The following is a 24,680-nucleotide window of genomic DNA, read 5'->3' on the forward strand; positions in this document are numbered from 1 at the left end:
TTCCCCAAACGGTGCATAATAGTTCCATCCCCTCTTCTGATTTTGTTTGTTTTGGTTGACTGACATATGTACCCAAGTTTTATTCATTACAATGTATGGCTTTTAGCTTATTTCAAGAATCAAGAGAATTCAACCCTTCACAAGTTTATTTCCTTGATCTATCCTTCTATAATTAACAACTATATTATCCTAGAAATAATATAGCTAAATACCCTAAACTTAAAAGAAACATCTAGGAGAACTGAAACGAAATGTGAGCTATCAGTTGTGACTGGAGGAAAAAAACTCTCAGTGTTTCTAATATCATATAAGAAGGCATTTCTGAGACAATTTTAACCAACTGACTAGATGAAATAGCAGCATGTGTTTATATGTTACTGTTAGATTAATAAATCATGCTAGATTTCTTTTTAAATGTGGAAGGTTAGATTTCATAAGACTTTGCAGATTTCTGAAGAAATTAACACGGTTATGTTTACCTGTATAGGCAGAACCACAAGAGCAACACAGATCATTGCAACGACAAAGAGCTTGGAGGACCACGTTTCGGGAGTGACATCGCCGAAGCCCACGGTAGAAAAGGTCACAATACAGAAGTAAAGAGAGTCAAAGAGATTGAGCTTCTTTCCTATTCGTTCCAGATGCTGGATTCCACAAATGCTAAAGAAACGAATGTGCATTAAAATTAAAACTTTTGCATTTGGGCACATTATTTCTCATCATTATTCTTTGGATAGCTAAAGCACATTTCATAAAGGCATGTCGTAGCTGGGATCTTCTACTGTACAATATATTGTATTCTCAGGAAAATATAACTTTTAAGTTTTTTCCCCTACATCAACCAGATATAGTCTTATTTTGATTAATAGCCAAAAATTGTAGCCAAAATATCACAAATTATATTTGAGTAGCATGTAAAATGAACAGACTGAATTTCATGGGTGACACACAAACATTTTGAATGCACATCAAGGAAGCGTAGAGACCAGACGTTGCTAAATCTATTCCCTGTCAAATTATCAATGGTCTTCCCTTGTTTTTTCCCACAGGAAGAGAGATAATTTACTGTATTGTGTGTGTGTGTTTCATATATATGTATGAAAGGCTTGAGGAGTGAACAATTGCCAAGTGACTCTCAAAATAAGTTCTTAAATGGATCAATCATCTTTACAAAGCTTTTGATGGAATGAAAGTAAGGGAGCAGGATAGAAATTGTTACAAGATGTACCAAAGTAGAATTGTCAAAAGAACATTAGAAATAGCACTGCTGCTACTAGCTTAAAAAAAAAAAAAACAGCAGAAGCCACTCTGGTAGCATAGTGGTTAAATTCATGCGCTCTACTTCAGCGGCCCAGGGCTTGCAGGTTCGGATCCCAGGTGCAGACCTAGCACTGCTGGTCAAGCTACACTGTGGCAGCATCTCACATTAAACACCCCCGAGGAAGATTGGCACAGATGTTAGCTTAGTGATAATCTTCCTCAAGCAAGAAGAGGAAGATTGGCTATAGATGTTAGCTCAGGGCCAATCTTCCTCGCCAAAAAAAAAAAGAGCAAAGTAAGACCATGAATAATACATATATATTGTAGAATGTTGGAGGGAGATATGAGATTTACAACATAAAAATCAGTGTATCATGGAATACTATTCAGCAAGAAAAAGGAATTATGTAATGATTCATGTTATAATACGGATATACCACAAAAGCACGTTGAGTGAAAGAAGCCAGTTGTAAAAGACCACATATTGTATGGTTCTGTTTATATAAAATGCCCAGAAAAGAGATAGAAAGCAGATTAGCGGTTGCCTGGAACTGATGGTGAGAATGGGATAATGGAAATGTCCTAAAACTAGATGTGATGATGATTGCAGAACTCTGTAAATATGTTAAAAATGATTGAAATTTACACTTAAAATGAGTGAATTTTAGGGTATGCAAATTATACCTCTATTAAGCAGTCAAAACCATTACTACATACTTTTGGATGCACATTTCAACTTCTATGCACAAACAGACATAACTCAATTATCATGGCCATGAAGAAGTAATATTCAATGTTTAAATTCCAGACATTCTGTTTCTAGCCTTTTAAAATAATCTCCCTATTTTTCTCAGTTACATATCATAAATATTCAATTATCTTAAGTTATTTTTTTAAGGCAGAGTATAAGCCAGTGGCAGTTAGGCAGACGGGTAGGTGCACAGGTAGACGGATCAAGGGACAGTAGAGAAACAGTAGGTGTTTGTCATCATTTTACTTTTGAGGCAGAAGCTGTTCTTTTTCTTTGTATTTTCTTAACTCCCGGTCTCCAGAAGGGTTCAGCAAAGCTGTCCTTGTTCTATGCCTCGGAATTTTGTGTGAGCTGCCAGGTCAAATGAGTTGATCCATCTCAGTTTATTTGCTCAGCTGCTCCTATGCAGTATCATAGCCAAGCTAATTATAAGACTCTTCAGCTGGAGGCTTAAGGTAACCAAAGGTAATTCTTTGATAACACTAAACATTTCTGTGGAGTAGGGTTTTTTTTAATTTAAAATAATAAAATAGACGAAGAAGAAAGGATGATAATTAAGGTACCTATTTTTAAGCATTCATATGTTATTTAAAGGCTTACTATATTTTGCATAACTATACATTAAAAGCCAATCTCTGTTCATAGATAAAATATATATTTCCTAATCCAGCCATATATTACCTTGACCTAAACTACTAGAAAATTCTCCCACTGTGCTTCTTGGTCTTCAGTTTGTCTTTATTCTAATGTAACCTACTGATGAGGGCCATACTCATATTCTTTATTCTTTTATTTTTGGTCAGGAAGATTGGCCCTGAGCTAACATCTGTGCCAATCTTCCTCTATTTTGTATGGAGGACACCGCCACAGAATGACTTGATGAGTAGTGTGCAGGTCTGCGCCCAGGATTTGAACCCACGAACCCTGGCCAGCCAAAGCAGAGCATGCGAACTTAACCACTATGCCACTGGGCTGCCCCACCATATACTTATTCTTTAAACACAGCTTGGATATGTCAATCCTGGGTTCAAGGAAGCTATTGGATTCTCACTGCTTAAGAACACTCGCATATTTGTGGTGTGATAGATTATTATAATAGTTGCCAATAAACTGCCTCCCTAGGTTCACACCCCTTTGCAACATACTGCTGTACCTCCCATCAACAGTGAAATCTATTTCTCCATGTCCTTAAATTTGAGCTGCCTAATGGCTTGTTTAGGCCAGTAGAATATTGGGGAAGTGATGCTGTGTGGGTTGCAGAGCTTAGACCTTGTGAGACCCTGAGCCTCTTGTTCTCACTCTCTTGGAAGTCTGAGACCACCATGCTGCGAAGCAGCCCAGAACAGTCTAATGGAGGATAAGAGACCTTCCGGAAGAAAACCAAAATGTCCCAGCTGAGAGCAAGCACCAACTGCTAGGCATGAGATTGGGGCCATCTTGGACTCTCCAGCTCCTGTCATGTCCTCACATGACTGAAGCCAAGAGTAATCACAGGACAGACCAGCAGAAAAACTGCCCTGGTTATCAGCACAGAATTGTGAGGAACAACAAATTGTGCTGATTTCAGCTGCTCCATTTGGGGGCGGCTTGTTATTCATCAATAGATACGTGGTACATAGAGAATTATCTAGACTCCGGCATCTGGATCTAATCTGCTTTTCCTTGAGCTTTGCTCTCCTTTATCTCCCTTCACTTACCATTTGGACTGTTTACTTATCAGAATATATAATCCTTGACCCCTGTGTCTACGTTTGCCCCATCTACTCCTTTTGATTATAATTCCCCTGTTTTGAAGCCCTGGCTCAAATATGGCCTCCCTCACGAAGCCTTCCTTGAATCTCAAGTGGGAGTGCTCCTGCTGAACTCCTAGAGCAAGTACGAGTTCATGTCTTAGATGAAAACACTTACAAAAACACCTATATTTAGTGTTTAATAGTTCTCACTCAAACTCAACTATTATCTACCCTAAGGACACTATGCATACTTTATATTTTTCTTTCCTAAAGCACTTAGTACAAAGTGCGTAGTAACCACTCAGTAACTAACTGCTAAATGAATAAAAGAAGACCTGGGTAAACCATATTCAAATTATATGTGCAAACAAACTCCAGAAAATATTTCCTTCATATGTTTCACTTTTTCACTACTGCATAGCAAACTCCCCAAAACTTAGTGGCTTAAAACAATAACCATTTATCATTTCACATGATTCTGTGCCTTGAGGGGGAAAGCTTCTCTGATTTTCTTGGGCTCACTCATGTGGCTGCACTGAGATAGAAGTCTGGCTGGAATGGAACGTCCAAGATGACCCCACTCCTCTGCCAACTGGTCACTGTTCACTGTTGGCTGTGTGCCTTGGTTCTTCTTTATGTGACTTCTGCTCTTCCACTAGACTCTACCAGCTTCCATACTGTCTCAGGGCAGTGATGGCAGCTGTAAGCCCTCCTAAGACTTAGCTATATCTGCCTCAGTCTATTTGCCAAGCAAGTCACAGGAGAGGTGTACATCAAAGCGTGTAGAAATAGACTCCATCCCTTCATAAGAGGAGCCACAAAATATTATGGCCATGTTTTCCGATCTACCAAACCATACAAATGAAAATACCTATCATGACCTTTATAAATTTTAACAAATTTTGTTGAATAAACCATGCTGCTATCCAAGGTATTTAATTTCCTTGATATAACTGTAGTTAAATCCATACTTACAATCATTTTTTATAATCCTTATGCAAAATGCCATTTTACTTGATCTAGGAAAATCATGTGAGCCTTTCACATATTTATTAATATCACACTTAAGCTTAAAGACTTGCTATACGGTAATGCTTTCTAAATCAACATGAAAATGAAGACTCCCACAGAAGCTGTTACATGTTTGGTATTATTACGCAAAAACAAAAATCAACTTTTCTCAAAGGGCTGATAAAGGTGAATACACTGAATTACTTTTAGAGCTTTACTCTGATTTTGAATAGGCTCACCAGCTCATTTCTCATCGAGTCTCCTTAAATAGGTCACTGTTTATGTTCATGGAAAATAATGTCATTACATTTTTAAAATATTGATGTTAACCTGTTATGTTGTAAGTCAATAAATATTTCTATAATAAATAGTTGAATTTAGTTCCTTCCCCCAATATAAAATAAGGTGGAGAATACTCCAATATCTAGCCCAAGATCAGAGTAATTCTTTTAAATTATAGGTCAAATCTTGTTCCCTCCCTGTTCATAACTCTCAATGCCCTTGTGTCATTTTCAGAATAAAATCCAAAAGTCTCTGGCTCTTCTCGGACCTCATCTTCTAAGACCATCCTCCAGCTTACTGCCCTCCAGTCACACCAACCTCACTTCTATTCCTTACACATGCCGCGCATCAGCCAAGGCCTCTCTCAACTTCTTCTCTTTGTTTCTGATAGACATCTCAAAGTTAATGTGTCCAAAGTGGATCCTAAACTCCCTTTCTAAATTTGCTCCTACCAAATTCTTCAACATCAGATGGTGGCAAATACAGCTTTCCTGTTGCTTAGGCCCAAATCTTGGAGTCATCCTTGACTTCTGTCTTTTTTTCACAACCTACATCCAAACCCTTAGCAAACTCCACTGTTTCTAGCCTCAAAACGTAACCAGAATCCACAATCACTACTCACCATTACTACAGGTACCACAATGACCCAGGCCCTCATCTTCTCTTCCCTGCACTATGATAAACACTCCCACTGCAACAGCCTATTGTCAACATATCAGCCAGACTTGTCCTACAAAAACACGGGTCAGATCATGTCACTCCTCTACTTAAAACCCTAAGGTTCTCTGTTTCACTTAGACAAAAATCTAATGTTCTTTTATTTGCCTATAGCACACTACCCAATCTGACCTCTCTCTCTCTGCCTTTTGAGCTCATTTTCTACCCTTCTTCCTGTGGTTTACTCTGCCCCAGCCACACTAGCATTCTTGCTTTTTGACCAACATGACAGGCCTGTTCCTGACTCAGGCCCTTGTCACAGACTGTTCTCTCTGGCTGGAACCCTATTGCTGCGGATATGGTCATGCCTAACTCCTCACACCCTTCAAGTCTTTATTCCAATTTTCATCATGATATATGCTCCTAATCTTTCTTATCACGCTTAATTAAAAAAAAAAACAAAACAGTGTGGTCATTGGGGCTGGCCCCGTGGCCGAGTGGTTAACCTCGCGCGCTCCGCTGCAGGCGGCCCAGTGTTTCGTTGGTTCGAATCCTGGGCGTGGACATGGCACTGCTCATCAGACCACGCTGAGGCAGCGTCCCACATACCACAACTAGAAGAACCCACAACGAAGAATATACAACTATGTACCGGGGGGCTTTGGGGAGAAAAAGGAAATAATAAAATCTTTAAAAAAAAAAAAAAAAACAGTGTGGTCATTTGTTGGGTTTGATGTCCATTGTCTATAACCCTCTATAAGAATGGAGGTCTGTTAGGGCAGAGAGCCATGTGCTTCCTTCATTCAGGTTGCTTGAGCACCTAAAATAGTGCCAAACACAGAATGATGTTAATATTTGTTGAATGAATGAATGAGGGCCTGAACTTAAAATATGCAGATCTCTATTGAAGATATTTAAATCACCAAGCCATTTAGTATGTTTAGATATAAAGTAAATACAATTTAAGAAAGAAAAAGCACACAAAAATATTTATCTGACCGCTGCCTTAATTGTGGAATCTAACATAATTAAGTGGCAAGACTAAATACTTCTTTGTTAAAGGAGGCGTATGATTCCATAAATCTATTGACTTTCCCACTACCTTTTAATCAGTATCAATTGAAATATTCAAGTACTGTAAACAAGCAAATTAGGTTTTACTCTCCCTCGTAATTAGTATTGGTAACCCCAGCTTTTGTTTCAGATAGCGCTACTTAAATAATACAATAAATGAGAAATTTGAAAGTCACTGACGTACTTATTGAAACTCATTCTGCTTGTATAATATACAAGTAAATTGTATAACTAAAAATTTGTCTTTTTATAAAATCAAATTAATATTCAAATATAAAATTTGTATTTATTTAGTCTTGTTACATTCTAAATTTTCTGTGTCATTAACATATTTAGAAACTATCTGAATTATTGAATTAAATACTAATCAAAAGCTTTACCTGATACCCCATTCATGCCACTGTTAGTGAATATTGCATACTTTAAGACTGTGTTCAGTTAATCAGCTTAGTTATATTACTATTGCAACATGAAAAGCATCTAGCTCAGGGGGTCAGCCGCAGGCACAGTGGTTAAGTTTGCACGTTCTGCTTCTGGGCCCGGGGTTTGCTGGTTCGGATCCCAGCTGCAGATCTATGTACTGTTTATCAAGCGATGCTGTGGGAGGCATCCCACATATAAAAACTATAGAGGAAGATGGGCATGGATGTTAGCTCAGGGCCAATCTTCCTTAGCAAAAAGAGGAGGATTGGTGGCAGTTGTTAGCTCAGAGCTAATCTTCCTCAAAAAAATAAATAAATAAATAAATAAAATAAATAAGTGTCTAGCTTAGGTTTTACGGAAGAAACAAATCACTTGGAATATTAGAAAGAGATTTGCCTACAATAAACATACATTCTGGACTCTGTTGTTACTTTCATATTAAGTTCTGCAACCACTTTTTTTTTTGCCCTCTCGTATTTCTATAAAAAATCACATTACATGATGGTTAGAAATAGTTTAGAAGGGAAATTGGCAGAAATTTGCAGTAGCTTATCAAATTCTAAAGATAGAATATTTGTACTATTTAGGAGAAAAAAAAAAGTCTTTCAAACCTCCTCATAGAATCATAAAAATTAGATTTAAAAAGTATTTTGAAAATCACTTGTTCCATATTTTTATTTTACAAAAGTAAACACTAAGACATGGAGTGTACTAAGAAGGCAGAGATCAGACTGCTGTGATCACGTTATATGTCCATAGCATCATTTCCTGATGCCACTTAGGAAGCATGTATGCAACACGTGGAGAATGTTAAGAGTATCTGCCAACTTATTACATTCTCTTTTCGTTACAGGCAACACAACTAGGAATGTTTTGAAGATAAGAAGTATAAAAACTTAATATTACAGAACTATGTTAATCATTCACATAAAAATATTTTTAGATTGATCACATAAACTACCTATCCAAACAATAAATCAGCTACTTTTACGAAGGGATAGAAAAAGTGTATCTACAAGATAGGTGGATACACAGATCGTTTATCGTTACTTCATTATATACTTCTTGAGGTTAAGGCAGTTTTAGCATTGAAATAACCCTGGTTTGCATTATGCATAAACATTAATATTTCACTTATATATATTTCATTTAGCTGTTTTTCCTAGAACTGTGAATGCTACAGCATGCAATACAAAGATTTGAAGCTATTCCGTGATTATAATCCATTTTAATATAGATTGTTATCTCATTTTTTCCACAGATGTCTTTGGAGCCATTATTAAATGAAAACTGCCTATTCTCCCCGATCATAATTGATGAATTTCAGTTAATTATTATTTTGTGTCTGTACCCAGAAGTGATTTTAATGATGGGTGCAGATTTTCTGATAACTAAATCCAAGAACGTGCCCAAATACAGCACATTCATAAACGAAATGTTCTATTTTGCCTTATCGTAAAAAAGAAACATCTTTTCAGTCAATCAAAGACCAAGTTAACTATTTAAATCATATCCTGAATTGAAAGTAGCAGAAGAATTTAATAATGCAGAATGCAAAGATAAGTAATCATAGCTGATGAATACTAGCAAACGCTGTTATCTTTAAATTTTCTAGTAATCAAATTTAATATTGTTTTCTGAATGGGCAGTAATAATTTTTTGAAAAAGCTTGCTTAAAATGCTTGATTCTAGTGAATATCTATTTGTAACAAAGTTTTTATTGCCCTGTATCCCTCACCTAAACATTTGAAATTAAATAACTTACTGCAATTTTAAGATATAAAAAAATAAATCAATATCACACTATGTTCTACTTATCTTCTTGTTTAGTTAATATGAATACAAGTTACTCAGGTTCACTTGTGGTGACTGACTTTGAAATGGACAGTTGCAAATGAATATAATTTTCTTATAATTTCTCTATTGTAAAGATACCTGTAAATTATAAATAAGAAAAAAAGATTTATATAAAACCAATAGGTGCTATAAAGTTTTACGTAACTGTTTCATAATGGAAAAACATAACCTACTAACATAAAAGTAAGTCATGTTTATCCATACGAATACATTTATTGATGTTTTACTTGTGTCAGGCATCGTGCTGTATGTTAGTGACACAGATATGAATATGACACCTTAGCCTACACTCAAAAGAATTCCTAAAATCTGGGGCTGGCCCCGTGGCCGAGTGGTTAAGTTTGCGCGCTCCGCTGCAGGCGGCCCAGTGTTTCGTTGGTTTGAGTCCTGGGCACGGACATGGTACTGCTCATCAAACCACGCTGAGGCAGCGTCCCACATGCCACAACTAGAAGGACCCACAACGGAGAATACACAACTATGTACTGGGGGGCTTTGGGGAGAGAAACGAAAAAAAATAAAATCTTTAAAAAAAAAAGAAAGAAAGAATTCCTGAAGTGAATGATTTCGACCTCAACTACTCCTAATAATAATACCATAAATTAATAATCAAACATTTAACTTATAACATGATTAATGTTAACTTAGGTAAATTACCGAAGCCTTTGAAACTTCATGCTCCCGCATTGATAAGTAAATGTAATAATACTAACTTCTTCATTTGGTTACTATGAGAATTAAATGAACTACTGTTCAGTAAAATGCCTGACACATAATAATGTTCAATGAATTCAGCAGTAATTTTGTTATTTCTATTCCAGCCCCAGGATAAAAGAAACAGAAGCACAAAAGTAAGTCAAATATAAGGATCAAATACGTACACAACAGTGTTATGAAACCTTTGTTTTCCACTTGACAAAAAATAAATGTACTATTAACAAGAGAGTCCAGGACTATGGCGAAAGAGAAGGATGATGAGAAAATAGCGTCTATTTCTCGTTGCTATGGATTTGCTAGCATAGTTATCAGCCCCAGAAAACCATCCATGCATGGATTAATGAGTAGCTGTAATCTTGTCCAATCTTTTCTGAACCCAGCAGGCTTCAACTGCTATGGGAGCGGAAATATGGGCAAGCATTGAGGGCTCCAAAAAGAAGAGTTAGGCAATAATTTGTAACTATTTAGAAAGAGCAACATGTTGATATCAGTTGACCTTTGGAGGGTTCACTGTCATCATTTACAGAAACTGACAGCTATTCCTAGCAATGCAGTACGGGAAAGAAAAAAAAGATTGGGCACTATTTCTGGGCCAAAATGTCAATATCAGGCTAGGGATTTGTTCTAAAAAGGACTACTTATCACTGAGATTGCTCGAATGAAAGAATTTCTATTGTAATTATATAAAACACCGCATATATGCAAGTCATATATGTATATATTTACATAGTTCCTTGACCCAGGTAACTACTAAGTATATCATTATATGGTAATGTTTTAAGATTTAAACATTAAAATAGTAATATTTTGGAAAAAAATTCCAACAGAATTTTCTGTTTATATTATTTTACACATACACTCATACTCACTGCTATTTAAAAATGTATTTAATTTTATATAACTTACGGACTTTCTATTTCATAAAGATTAAATATATCTATTTTTTGAAATTCTGTGCATTTTGGGAAGCAGCAAATTCCCATCATACACATATTTACGTTTTTGCATAACCTGTAGTCAATATTCAGAATGTTGAGCTTAAATTGGGCTTTCAAAACTATTTCACATAGTTTTAATAGTTTTTCTGCTTTAATGCAATTTAGTTTTCTATGAATACCCATTTGTGACAAATTGTAAAGATCACTGTCACAGAATAAAAACACTTAAAGAATTTTTACAACATGATACTTTGGCAAGTTTCTAAATCAAAATGGACATGCATTTAAACTAAGGAGGCTAGAGGCCAAAATGCCAATTAGTCAAATATGTCTTTAAATACCTACTCAGAACTTGTTTACCACCAACGTACACCAGGAACATAGAGAAATGCCCTTGAGAATTTATATCATCTAATACTTCCACAATCAATAAAGATAAGAGATTGACTATGTGACTAGAACCATATGAAAAAAATACAGCTCTTGAGACGTATAATCTTTTATTTGGTTTACAACCAATATTTGTTGATTTTCCAATATGACCTATAGATAACAGGGATTAAAGGCAACGGATAATAATAATAAAAGTTAAGGAATATTAGAGAAAATTTTGCAGGTAGAGAGGGGTGAAAATTACTTCATTTTTAGATATGTCTAATTTATAGTTCCTTTTAAGATATGTATGTCCAATCCATTGCAATAATGTATTTTCTTAGTATAAACCTATAATAAGCCATTCTTACACTCCATGGATAAACTCTACATGATGGCAATTTTTTTATGGTTCTAACATTGTCAATTCCAAAAAAGAAGTAATATGCACTTGTGATTACAAGACAAATAACAAAGATATAAATGAGCAGTTATTAATGTCATTCTACTTGTATCTACCCTTGAGGTAATTAGTATTTAGCAAGTGTTCTTCTGCTTGTTTGATATTCCGTTTTCTTTTATTTAGCTTTTGATGTAAAGTTACTTTTGACTTTAGTTTGGCCATTTGTTACTATGGGATTTTTTTATGTCCATCTTTTTAAAAGTGACTTTGGTTTACAGTTCTATCTCCCAATTTATGTTCCTTGAAAACCCAATCTGGCAGTAGATGTTAACCAGACTCAGGGCTCTGCAGTCAAATACATTTGGCAACTCTGGGTTAAGGGTATTTTATTTAGCAAAAGACTTTTTAGATCCTTTTAACAAGTTAATATTTATTGAGAATCTCTGAGAGCAGAATAATTTTCACAGGATTAACCAAACATATCTGCAAAGTTCTTAGTTTTGATAGAGTATCCAAGGGACGAGGGTTGTAGGAACTTAGCTAGGAGAACACCAGTCCATAGTTTACACCTCGTCTGAGTATTTCAGAATCACAGTTTAGTTTGACCATTTAATGATTTGAGTCACTTTTTACCATTGTCCATTCCCTGGATTAACCGTTCCTTAAGGGAACTTCACAGTGAAACGGTCAGGCCCTGAAGTTGCTTTTTATTATTTTTTTTAATGGAGATCAAAAGATATAATTTTAAAATGCAACATTTTAAAAATGCTCCATCTCTACCCTTAATCTCAATTTAACACTGCTTAAAAATTCATAAACATGCATTTTGGAATGACCTACCATTCCTGCCGTAGAGCCACAAGAATCAAAATGCCTCACTCATCATTCTTTGATCTTTACTGACTTCCTACAAATCTGAACTTGGAGCACACTTGACAAAGTATGGTTTACAAATACAGGCCCACAGCAGCCACACCTAGCACTGGAAAAGCACAGAAGCAGCTTCTTCTCCTTGCTCACAAAGAAGCTAAGAGAACAGAACAAACTTTTCCATAAGCACTGAAATTATTTGAAATGTGGATCACCAAATTGAGCATGCCATATGGAAAGGAGGACTCCAAATTGTATCTCCTTAAAAAATTAAATCTTCTACTTTTTTTGTTAACTGGAATACTGTTAAATCTCACAAAGGATAATTTTAGTTAAAGAATCTATTCAAACACTTATGCAAAAATCATAACCACATCAATTAAAAAAGGATGAGGGCCCATTTTGTACTAAATACATGGAACCATGATATATATCATACCAAGTATTTAACTTCTAATTACCCTTAGAAATAAAAAGACTAATATGAAGTATTCTATTTCTTAAGTCTCATTTTAACTAAATATCCCTCCATGTAGAAAAGCTAACATCCAAATTTATGTGTTTCAAAATCTACGTTTTTTTTTTTCTTTCACTCACCGAGTGCAAGAATGATCACCAGGGTATGAGGTAGAAACTATCTAAGGCTACACCAACCATAGGAGTGGTAAGCATTCTTTCTTTCTTATATCAAATACTTCAGTTAAAGAGATTCCACATTGTCCATTACCTGTCCTATAGATTTCTTTTAACAAAATTGCATTATATTGCAGTTTATTATATTTCCTTTCCTTTTATTATGAACAGTTTAAACAATATAACAGCATCTGTTGGACAGACTTTGTAAATTATTCATAGACTTATCAGTATGGCCATTACTATTATAATCCATGCAGATAGAAGTAGGTTTTTCTTGTGCATGGTGGGAAGAATGGGACTTATAATGACTGTAGTGTTTTGTTTTGTGTTCCTCCAGTTAAATGCTGCACTGAGCATGCTCATATTCATCCATAATCATTTACTAAGAAATATGTACTGTGTCTCAGTGTAATATATATTTTCTACCATGAGTTGTGAAGGAAGTAGACAAATAAGGAAACAAGGCAGTGGGATAAAAGAGGTGATTAAAACAAATTGAACTAGGTGAAAATAAGAAGACCAAATCCTTATGGTCAAAGGCAATGAAGTGGTAAAGTCAAGAATCAAGTAAAATTATGATCATATTCTTGAAACTCTCATTTTAGGAGACTCCAATATTAAGAAATTAAACCCTTACTGAAAAAATGGGGACCCGGATCACCAGCAGAAAGCTATTATAATTAGTTTCATATTTTTAAAACAAAGTCACATGGCTAAGACAGTAAATAAAGACAGTGTGGTACTTAATCATCTTATTTTGCTGTTAATAAATGAAAACATTTTTTATTTACTACTTCTTGCTTCTTGGAAAACTTTCAGGATTTTCCTCTCCTGAAGCTTCCATAAAGTGCTTGTAATTTTATTTTTGCTCTGTTGTAGATCATGCACATTTGAAAAAGCTTTACATTTACTTGTTCAGCTATTTATTGAGTGCCTCTGTGTCAGGTACAGTACTAGGTACTGTGGGAGACAGTGATATGGAAATACTAGCATGACCACTTCCTTGATGAGGCTTAGAGTTTAGTGGAGAAGAAAGAAAATGATGACTAATGTAAATATATAAAAATATATAAAGAAGAGCCTCCCAGTGGCCAACCCAGTGGAGCAGTTAAGTTCCTGAGCCCTGCTTTCAGCAGCCCAGGGTTCATGGGTTGGGATCCCAGGTGTAGACCTACACATCACTCATTGGGCCATGCTGTGGTGGTGTCCCACATATAAAATAGAGGAAGATGGGCACGGATGTTAGCTCAGGGCCAATCTTCCTCACCAAAAACAAACAAACAAACACAAATACGATTTCTATAATAGCACATTCTGACCTAATCAGGTAGGTCAGGCTTCAATGAAAAAGTGATGTTTACATTAACATGAAAAAGATGAGTCAGACTTTACTCTGCAGAGAAGGAAAGTAGAGCCGTCTAGGGATGAAGGAGCTTAGTGGGATGGAGGAAGTAGGAAAAAAACAAGTAGCACTCCTGAGCAGAGAGGAAAAATCAAGGATGTGAGATGAAAATGAAAAAAATGAGGAGAATCCTGAACAGGCAGGGAATTTAAAACATATTAAGGCGTTTTGTATTCATCCCAAGACACACAGAAAAACTTTAACAAGCGTTAGGTCAGGACTGATGCAATTATATTTACATTTCACAAATACCACTTTGGTTAACATGAGATGCATGGTTTGGAATGGAGCCAGAGTGGACATAAATAAACCAGCTATTCGCTGTTGCTGTAAAGAGGTTACGATAGTTTAGATGAGTGAGGTGGTGACTGAGACGGACAGAAGTGGGTAGGTATGCAGGATATTCAGGAGGCAAAATCTATGAGCTTAGCTGATTGTGCATCGTGTAACAGCACAGGAGGTGTTAAAAATGACTCCATTCTTTGGGACTGCCCAAGAGAATGGAGAGTGGCTGCTGTTTCAAAGATGTGGGCAATTTGGGGAAGAAATAGCATATATTTGCTTTGAGAGATATTTATCTTGAGGAATCTAAAAGGAAATGTCACACAGACAGTTGGATGTAAAGGATGTAATTAAAGCCATAGAAATTTGTCCGGTCACAATCACCAGCTCCTTTCAGATGCATATTTGTAACCTCCAATGTAAAGAGAAAAAGTGGAGGCTTCAGGCTGACCCCCTACCCCAACAAACTTGCTGCCAAACATTATACAGTGAGAGCAAATCTTAGTCCAAATTCTGCCACATAAAACACTTATTAATCCCTGTGGAGTAAGATCAAAGAGGTTCTTGTTCTCTGTCTTTCTGTGCATAACAACAAACACATTGAAAGAAAGGTTAATGCCAAGGAAATGTGAAAATGTTCCAAGGGTAGGTTCAACGAGCGGTCTTGTGGAATCAGATGACAGAATCCTCTCTTAGGTGTGAACAGATTTGAAAGCGTCTCTAGACCTGTGGCACCACTTCCCTAAAGGGTTAGGCTGCAGTGCCCACTGTATTCTGATAATCCAATTACACAAGGGCAGAAATAATCAGACAACACTTTCTTGCCAAGCACGTGGCTTGAAAAATATTTCTAATACCCTTACGTTAATTTGTAAGGATGCTGACACAGATATGGATGCTTAAAACTAGTGACAGCTGATCATGGATTCCTGATTCGAATCCTTCACATGCTTAGTAGCCCTTCCTGGATTTTGACTTGTCTGGACACATATATACCACACTATCCTGAAATATGCATGGGATTACAGAAAAGATAGCCAAAATATGTGATATACTCTTAGGAGGTAGACACAAAATGAAAAGGCTGAGAGCTGATCACTGAGAAACTGTATCATTTAGTATGCTATAGAAGAAGATGAGCTTGCAATGGACACAAAAAAGAGTGTGTGTATGTGTATATGGGTGTACAGACCCCTATGGAGTGCGTGTATTGCGATTCTATAGATGTGCCTCAGAAGCCCACATGCGTGCTCATAACTTCCATGTACATGTAAATGACTCTTCATGTAAATTTTCCTGACTTTAATATTGGGAGTGACTTACACTGGCTTTCTGAGTTCTATTGTAATATTAGAGATCTCTACTAACTAGATCTCTGCTGCATTCCCAGTAATAGAATAAGGACCATAGATCTAAGGATCATATTCCTTTTTTCCCCCTTTTTCACGTTTAACTTTCAAAAACAGACAAAAAAGCAGGACACTTATTCTGCTTTTCTCTTTATTTGCACTTCTTCCCAACCATTAGTATACTTAAAAAAAACAGTGTTCTTGATGAAAGGAAAAACTCCAAAATCAAGTCAAGAACAGTTCAAAGTAACTTCTATTGGTTGCAAAGAAGATATAATAGAATTTTGCATAAAAAACTCAACTGTGAAAAGCATTATTATAGTGCAATATGGCTACAGTGCAGCATTGAGAATAAGACAAATAAGGGGAGATGGGGCCAGTGAAGTAAGCAAGGACAAACTATAAATTACTTTATAAACAACACTAAGCGATTTACATTATCCTGAAAACTCTGAAAACTAAACGAAGAATTTTAAGCAAGAAAATAAACGATGTGATCAGATTGAGTAGTGTTGAGCTCATTAACAGTCTGCTGATACCCTGAGTGGGTCCCATGGCGCCAAGCAGCTACTATAGCTAGACAAGACTCTTCGCCTCCAGGCTGACAAATCACCTTTAAGATCCTGCCCATGCAAATCATCCAAGTGAGGTCACAGCTCTGAGCAGAGGAAACAATGGATTTAGAAAAGCTAGGAAATTCAATCCTAAATCATTTTCTAAGCTGCAAGCTCTTGCTTCTTTGCAATTTACTTTTTTTTGCTTGAAATTCTTTTTTACTTATCTGATTCAGTTCTTAGAAGTGAAGTGCATAGCCAATGAAATATTAGTTTTACTCACCATTAATTCCCATTATATATTTAAAGATATGTTCATATTTAGAGCTGATAAAAATAAGTACACATCCCAATTCTCTTCATAAAAGGTTTGATTCAGCAATGCACTTCTTTTTTACTATCAAGAAGTTGAGCATTCAATTTATATGTCCTTGCACATGTGGAATAGAAATGGCAACAAATAAATATTAGCTAATTTAAGCTGATTTATACTCATTTAACATGTTCCCACAAGAATATCCTGCTAGTGACTGCCACATAACAAGAGCAATCCCAAATATTCAGTCTCTAGTCAACAGATTCTGAAAATTGAGTAAGATAAAAATTAAGGCTTTATTTGATTCTATCTGAAATGATCCAAATTCAGTTAGCCATTAAAAATAAAATAGAACAGGGGCCAGCCCCATGGCTCAGTGGTTAAGTGCACACGTTCCACTTTGGTGGCCCAGGGATCGCCAGTTTGGATCCTGGGTACACACCTACACACTGCTTGGCAAGCCACGCTGTGGTAGGCGTCCCACATATAAAGTAGAGGAAGATGGGCATGGATGTTAGCTCAGGGCCAGTCTTCCTCAACAAAAAGAGGAGGATTGGTGGCAGATGTTAGCTCAGGGCTGATATTCCTCAAAAAATAAAAAAAATAAATAAAACTAAAAAATAAAATAAAATAGAACACACAACTTAACATGTTACTTCACATTGTAAGTAGTGGGAATTAACCTCATAGCAAAAGTCACTTTGATTTTATGTAATCATTTACTTGAATCTAGTTTGTTTTTGGTGAGGAAGATTGGTCCTTAGCTAACATCTGTGCCAATCTTCCTCTATTTTATATGTAGGACACCTCCAAAGCATGGCTTGATGAGCAGCATGTGGGCCCACATGGGGGATCCAAACCTGTGAACCCCAGGCCACTGAAGCAGAGCACACAAACTTAACCACTACACAACCAGGCCAGCTCCTTGAATCTAATTTTTTAAACGTAATGTTAAAAATATCATATTTGGCAACAGAATGTTTTTGTCATAATGATAGCTCTTTACTTTCACAATACTTAATTTCTGCTTAAAATCAATTGAAAAATATCCCCTTTCTAAGAGATGGCTAAGTGAACTTATATCTATTTCACAGAGTGCAATCTTCACCGATAATTCTGTAATATACAAATATTACCCTATGTGAGTAAGCACACTCCTGATTAGTATCTGATTGGTTCATTTGAGCATTTGACTAACCTTTCTGTTGATGGTGCATTTAATTGCTTGTAAGCTAATGTCAAATACATTAGATGGTCTCCTAGGTAAACAATTCTTCTTCTTCACTGGAAATTACAACTGTTTTCCTGATCAATGATATTTGCTCAAAGAATAGTTTCAGGAGGTCAATGACACATTCCAAACCAAAGAAATTTACTGGAAACCATGATTTGCCTTAAGATTTACCTAATGTAAATTTTGCTCCTATGAGTCCAATTTTTAAAAAATTTGTAAGAGCTTTACTATATCCGATTATTTATACTCAAAGAGATTAAACTAGAAACTAATATCCCAATTAAGATACTACTATTCAAGAAATTCTTTGACTTTGTATTTTTTTCTCATGAAGAAAAAAATTAACTAAGCAAAGATAGCATTTTTAGAATGCTAAATATGCTGTATGGAATAAATATGCTATTTCCTTTACTTTTTCTCATCATGAGACCCATTTAGCTCAAAATTTTCATTTAACAGACATTATCCTCCTAGCATTTATCCTCATTCTTAGCAATTATGAATGTCATAAAATGATATAGCTTTGATGACACTGCTGTGCATGCTCTGGGGCACGCAGGGAACCACAGCACACCCGTTAAGAACAACACATCTAGTCTAATTCCTCTCTCTACAGATGCAGCATCTTAAGAAGAAAGAGTCAAAAACTTGATGAAGGGTCTCTCTACCCATAAGAGGTAGCACCTGGGACATAAAGTTTTAATCCCTTCCCCCCAACTTTGTAGAAATCAAATAATATAAGCCTTCTGTAAGAAAATTTTGAAATTAGACATGTTTTCATTTAAGAGAAATCAGTCAGGAAGGAAACCACTTACCTTGAAGGACTTAGTCTATTTAGGGTCTATGTTCTAAATCTTTCTCTGTACCAAAAGTAAATCAAATTTACAATCTAGGGAACTAAATGACTAATTAGCTATTTTGCTACTAATTAACTAGGGTGAATGTCCCACATAAGGTGAAATTTGACTAAGCTCTGATGTCTATCCCAAGTGATAAATTTGCCTAAATTATCTTCACTTAAGTAATGTACAGAGAAACTCACTTAACATCAATCCTTTAACTACTATCTGTCTTTAACCACCTGAAATATAAACCTCCAAAAAATTTTGATACGTTTTTAATACTTGTGGCAAGGTGTAAAACATACTAATCTAGGAGAGAATAATAGCCCTCAAGGTGTCATTATTAATCTCTTTTGATGTAACTGAACTTAAAATAAAATCAGTTTTATTTTTTTACATCTTCAATCAAATACTTTGTCCAAACATATTGTACAAACTCAGTTTCATTCTATAAAGTAAAAGATAAAAACCTAATTTCTGATAAAGGCAAATGATTGAAGACAACAGAAGGCTAATATATTACAGAACAACTGGTGGGGGGTGGTGTAGTGGAACGTTCAGGACCCTTGATTGAGTTGTTAAGAAAAGTTTCATTAAGGATTTAACATATGAGCTGAGATCTTCAAAAGGCCAAAAGCTAAGTGAGGATTATGTGAGGCAAAGAGAACATTAAGTTAAAAAACTCCAGGTTAAGAATCATCATAGTGTCATCAACTAACATAAAGAAAGCAGTGGTGTGGAAGCCCAGCAATTGAGAGAATATACAGTCTAAGTTGAGGTCAGAGAGGTAAGCATGGATCAGACCATGGAAAGCCACATTAAGTATTTTGGTTTCTTTGGTACAAGTGCATTGGGAAACAAGTGGAGGTTTTTAACCTTGCAAGAATATTCTTACTGCTCTGTGGAAATATATTGTAAGAGAGCAAAGAAGTCAGCAGAAAGACCAGATCATCTGAGCAAGAGAAAGTGGCTGTTTGGTGACTAAGGACAGTGCAGATAGAGAGGTGGATGGAGCCTGGAAAGATTTTGGCCCTAAAGCCACTAAGGCTTGCTGACAGATTGGATGCTCAGCATGAAGAAAGACGAGGAGTCTAGATGACTCCAAGTATGTTACTTTTTTAAGGGCCTGGTTGAGTAGTGGGATAATTGAGAAGATAGAGGGAAAAATTGCCTGGAAAGAGAAAAGAATCAAATATACTGTTTTGGACCATTGAAGTTATCAGCCCAATGGTTTTGGATGCTGTGGTTATCGATGAGCTCACCTAGGCAGATAGAGTAGGCAGGTCCTGGGGAGCAAGAAGAACCTTGATAACCTTCTCTCTAAATTCTATCAAATGTCTGCAAAGAAAATTATGTTGGAGAAAGGTGAAAGTACAGATTAGCCTTCCACTCCTCTACATGTCCTAGTTTATCTCCTAGGATAAAGTTGAACCCTACAAAGCATTTGTAGCACAACACACTGTGCCCTGAAAGAACTGTTTTCAAGAAACTGTTAAGCCCTCTCATGCATGGAAAAGACAAAGAGCCTGGTCAGACAAACCTGGGCTCATTGCTCGTGTCCCCCCAAAATTGCTTATCTCCTTCCTCCAACCTTCTTTGTCACCTTTCTAACCTAGAAATAATAACACTTACCTCAGAGGGTCACATGGCTCTTATGAAGGCTTAGAAAACATTAAGCCAATAGGCAGGAAAGCAATGCTAATTTTCCATTATAAAAATTTTTATAGGAAATAACATACATTGTGTTTCTACACAGATCATATATAACATCTCTCTATCATAATGCCTACAGAATGAGATTCCTAAATCCCGCAGGAATAGGGGAAGAGGAGGACATTAATTCCATTGAGGAATTTACATGCTTTCTTCCCTCTGACGATGAGAGCTAAGTAAAATTACATTTCTCCCTCTACCTCAGCTGCCTAGAAGCTTCATATCAGGTTTATACTTTCTCCCTTCTATGTTGATTTGTTGTTTCTCCTATTTTGTGATAATGACCCAATTTCATGTCTGTCTTTAAAACTGCCTCAAATCTTTTGTGGAAGTTTATATACTATTTTTCGGTCTCCATTTGACAAATGAATAAATTAAGGCTCAGAGAGGCTATCGTTTAACTAAAGTCACTCAGCAAGAAAGTGACACAGCCAACATATCTTCAAACCCAATGAATTTCTGTCTTTCCCTAAAGTCCCTCCAGATAGCTGTTTTTATGTATATGCCCCTGTGAGAAATAAAGCCTAAGATGAACAAGTTTTTTGCTAAACTAGAAATCTATCCCCTAAATTATGGCAATAAAAAACACTGCTTTAGGGGCTGGACCCATGGCCGAATAGTTAAGTTCACACACCGCGCTTCTGCGGCCCAGGGTTTCGCCAGTTCGGATCCTGGGTGCGGACATGGCATCACTCATCAAGTCATGCTGAGGCGGAGTCCCACACAGCACAACTAGAAGGGCCCACAACTAAAAATATACAACTATGTACCGGGGGGCTTTGGGGAGAAAAAGGAAAAAAAAACAAAAACACTACTTTATACTTAAATAGCACTTTATAATTTACAAAATGCTTTTTTTGTGTGTGAGGAAGACTGGCCCTGAGCTAACATCTGTTGCCAATCTTCCTCTGTTTCATGTGGGATGCTGCCAAGGCACGGCTTGATGAGCAGCGCTAGGTCCACGCCCAGGATCTGAAACTGCGAATCCTGGGAGGCTGAAGTGGAGCGCACGAAATTAACCACGACACCTCTGGGCCAGACCCTATAAAATGCTTTTACAGAAATTATCTTGGTCTCTGTGGTTATTCAGCACTGGGCCATTTTTGTATTTATAATCATAAAATAGAAAAGATTTAGTTAAAGGCAAACAAACAAACCAAAATAGCCTGGGGAGAAAAGTTAAAGTGCTTGGGGGATATTTCACTTGATGAAAGCGGGATGGAGCGCTCCAATTGTCACTGTAAAAGATCATTATAAACCAGGGGATTGAAAGTGGGTTTTCACCTTCACAGAAGGCACACTAGAGGGAACAAGCTCATATAAAGTTCAAATGAGGTATTTAAAACATCCTAAGATCAATTTTCAACCAAACCAGGAACCTTAAAATAAATACCAAAATCTTACATATAAAGATATAGCAAAAATCTATAATAAATATGATTCAGTGGACTAATAGACAGGAACCAAAAAAGAATATGAAGTAATCAAAGGAATCTGGATTCTTAGGGATAATCAGAAATAGTCTGTATAACATTTGTATGGCAAAATTTTGGTGAAAGTTAATATAACCCTGGGGTGATAGCATCATATTAAACATTGAATCTAGAGAAAGCGGATGAGGCTGAAATGAGTCTCTCAACACTGAATTGAAATACTTTAAAATACATTTGCAAAGATTATGTGCAAGAAGGAGGGTCAATTATAATACGATGAAATAATTTACAGAAATTACTAATAGGAAATTGGGAGAAGAACAGCAATGATACATGATCCTGAGTATAAATATTCTAAAAGTCAGTTGAAATGCATAAGCGTCTAAGCAATTTGAGGAGTTAACGTAACAGAAGAGGAATTCATAAGAAGGGAAAGACAGGATGGAAATATGAGGTGGAATTTTAAAAGAGAAAAAATAGAGTTTATGATGTTTTGAAAAGATGTATGAATTCTGCACAGATTTGGTTGCTTGATGGTAAGAAAATGCTTTTATTTTAATGAAAATGTACTATAAAAGCTCTGACGTTGACTATGGTTTAAAATAGACAACCATCTGGGTTGGATGGTATAGGAAAGGCTATGTTTGGAGAAGTAGAAAATAAAAAATATTCTTGGATCCATTTTAGTAATATATTAAAATCTTCTGCTACAATTATATTTTTATCAAATTCTCCTTGCAATTTCACTAGTTTTTACTTTACATATTTAACTGCCACCTTTTTTAGAAACAGAGGCGAATGAAGATCCTGCCTCCTTAAAAATTGTGCCGTTTATCCTTATACAAGGTATCTATTACCCCGTTGAGGTTTTTGCTTTGTTTCTAGTTTAAAAATTCCACTTTGTTCATCACTTAGGTGCTCTTTTCTAATCCCTGCCTTAATGAATATCCGTATTCTGATGATTACCAAATTTATCACACAGTCCCAAGCCGTCTCCTGAACTCTGGGCTCTTATAAACATGTAGCTCGTCAACACTCACCTTAGGTTTCTAAGAGGCGTCTCAACTACAATAGACTCTTTCTCCTCCTCTTTTTGTTCCTGTCCAGATTTCCTCGTCCTCCTCTACAGCACTATCATTCAGTCAATTTCCCAAAATGAAAATCTCAAAGTCATCGCTCAATGTTTCTTTCTCTCATATATTACATTCAATCTGCCATCAAAACCGTGTCACTTGTTTTTGAAATTTTTTTAAATTGTAGTAAGAACCGTAACATGAGATCTACCCTCTTAAAAAATGTGTAAGAGGACAATACATGATGTGAAGATATAGTCATGGAATTAATTAATGGAAAAAGCATAATACAAACCCAGGGATGGTACAGCTCCAATTTGCGATTTTTGCCATTATATCAAAGAGCAAGCACGCCTTAAAGTTTACCGAAGAAAGCAACTCCGTATTCATTCTGGTGTGAAAACAGCTGTCATTAAGTTGGAAATTGAGGACGTTCATGATAAGTGACCAAAAATGATTGTGCTAAGAACCACCAGGGTGAAATGTACATGAAATGCACACGAAAGTTTAAGCACAGACTGAACCAGGATGGAGAATCTTTTTCATTGACTGTAAAGCTATCAAATTTTAGTCAAGATTTCTCACACATCATTCATAAGAAGGAGCCAGTAGGTAACATAAGTCAGCGTACAACTTGTCCTGACCTGGAGGAGAATGGGCTCACCCACTGCAGGAGAGGACAGGTGGGAGAGCACCCAGGTGAGTGATGGCCTCAAGGAGCACCACTCACAGCAGTGATGGACCTGGGCTCTTCCCAATGATAAGAACTAGCATTACAAGATGGGGCCCTGGGCACTGGGAAGCTTCTGAAATTGTTCAAGACAAAGTTCCCAGTGCTGGTCTGATTGGGGCTGACCAGATGTAGCGTGAGACTTATCGGTCATCTCAGCCCCAACCTGCAACGGGTCACACTTACCCTATCACAACGTCATACGTATTTTTTGTTAATATATGGCTGCTTCATTAAAAAGGCAACACTAGGAACCAAAAAATAACATAGGCATTGAAAAACTATACTAGATAAGCATATATTTCAAATATTACAAGAATTTAAATGAATAAAATTTTTTTTTAAAGCTTCAATGTTAAAGTTCTTTTTTGTTTTTTAAGAAAAATGCAGTTTATTTTTGAAATGTTTCATGAAGAATGTTGGGTTTAAGAGTCTACTGTGAGGTTTCCTTCTTTACAAAACATTCTTAAGTATTATCTTTGACACAGACCCATAAAAAAATTTCAGTGTTATGTAATCCTAAAACAAAATCTGAAAATTTAATTAGGATTTAAAATATAGACTCTTATGTTATCCTCTTTAAAATGACTGAAAAATCATAATTGATTTGCTTACTCAAATGGGTCCTATATATAATAACAAAGGCACCTTAATTACTAATCACTTGTATTTAGTGTTTTTTAAAATTTGCTTCTTTTAAAATGTTAGCTATACATTTAGTCATACAAATTTTTCAAGCTTTGGCAAGGTTTATAAGGAAAATATTAG

General features: G+C 36.1%; 1 protein-coding gene across 13 annotated transcripts in view; it reads right to left on the minus strand.

Annotated features, from left to right (window-relative positions):
• Positions 1-24,680, minus strand: part of KCNT2 (potassium sodium-activated channel subfamily T member 2) — a 351,003-nt gene that overhangs the window by 201,781 nt on the left and 124,542 nt on the right. For all 13 annotated transcript variants that reach the window (XR_011535342.1, XR_011535341.1, XR_011535339.1 and 10 more), the window contains exon 9: positions 480-660. Coding sequence is in view for 8 of the 13 variants with exons in the window: in XM_070602415.1 (XP_070458516.1) it covers positions 480-660 (181 nt within the window). In the remaining 5 variants the exon portion in view is untranslated. The remainder of the gene's footprint in view (positions 1-479; positions 661-24,680) is intronic.

Source organism: Equus przewalskii, chromosome 31 (genome assembly GCF_037783145.1).
Source record: "Equus przewalskii isolate Varuska chromosome 31, EquPr2, whole genome shotgun sequence".
NCBI lineage: Eukaryota > Metazoa > Chordata > Mammalia > Perissodactyla > Equidae > Equus > Equus przewalskii.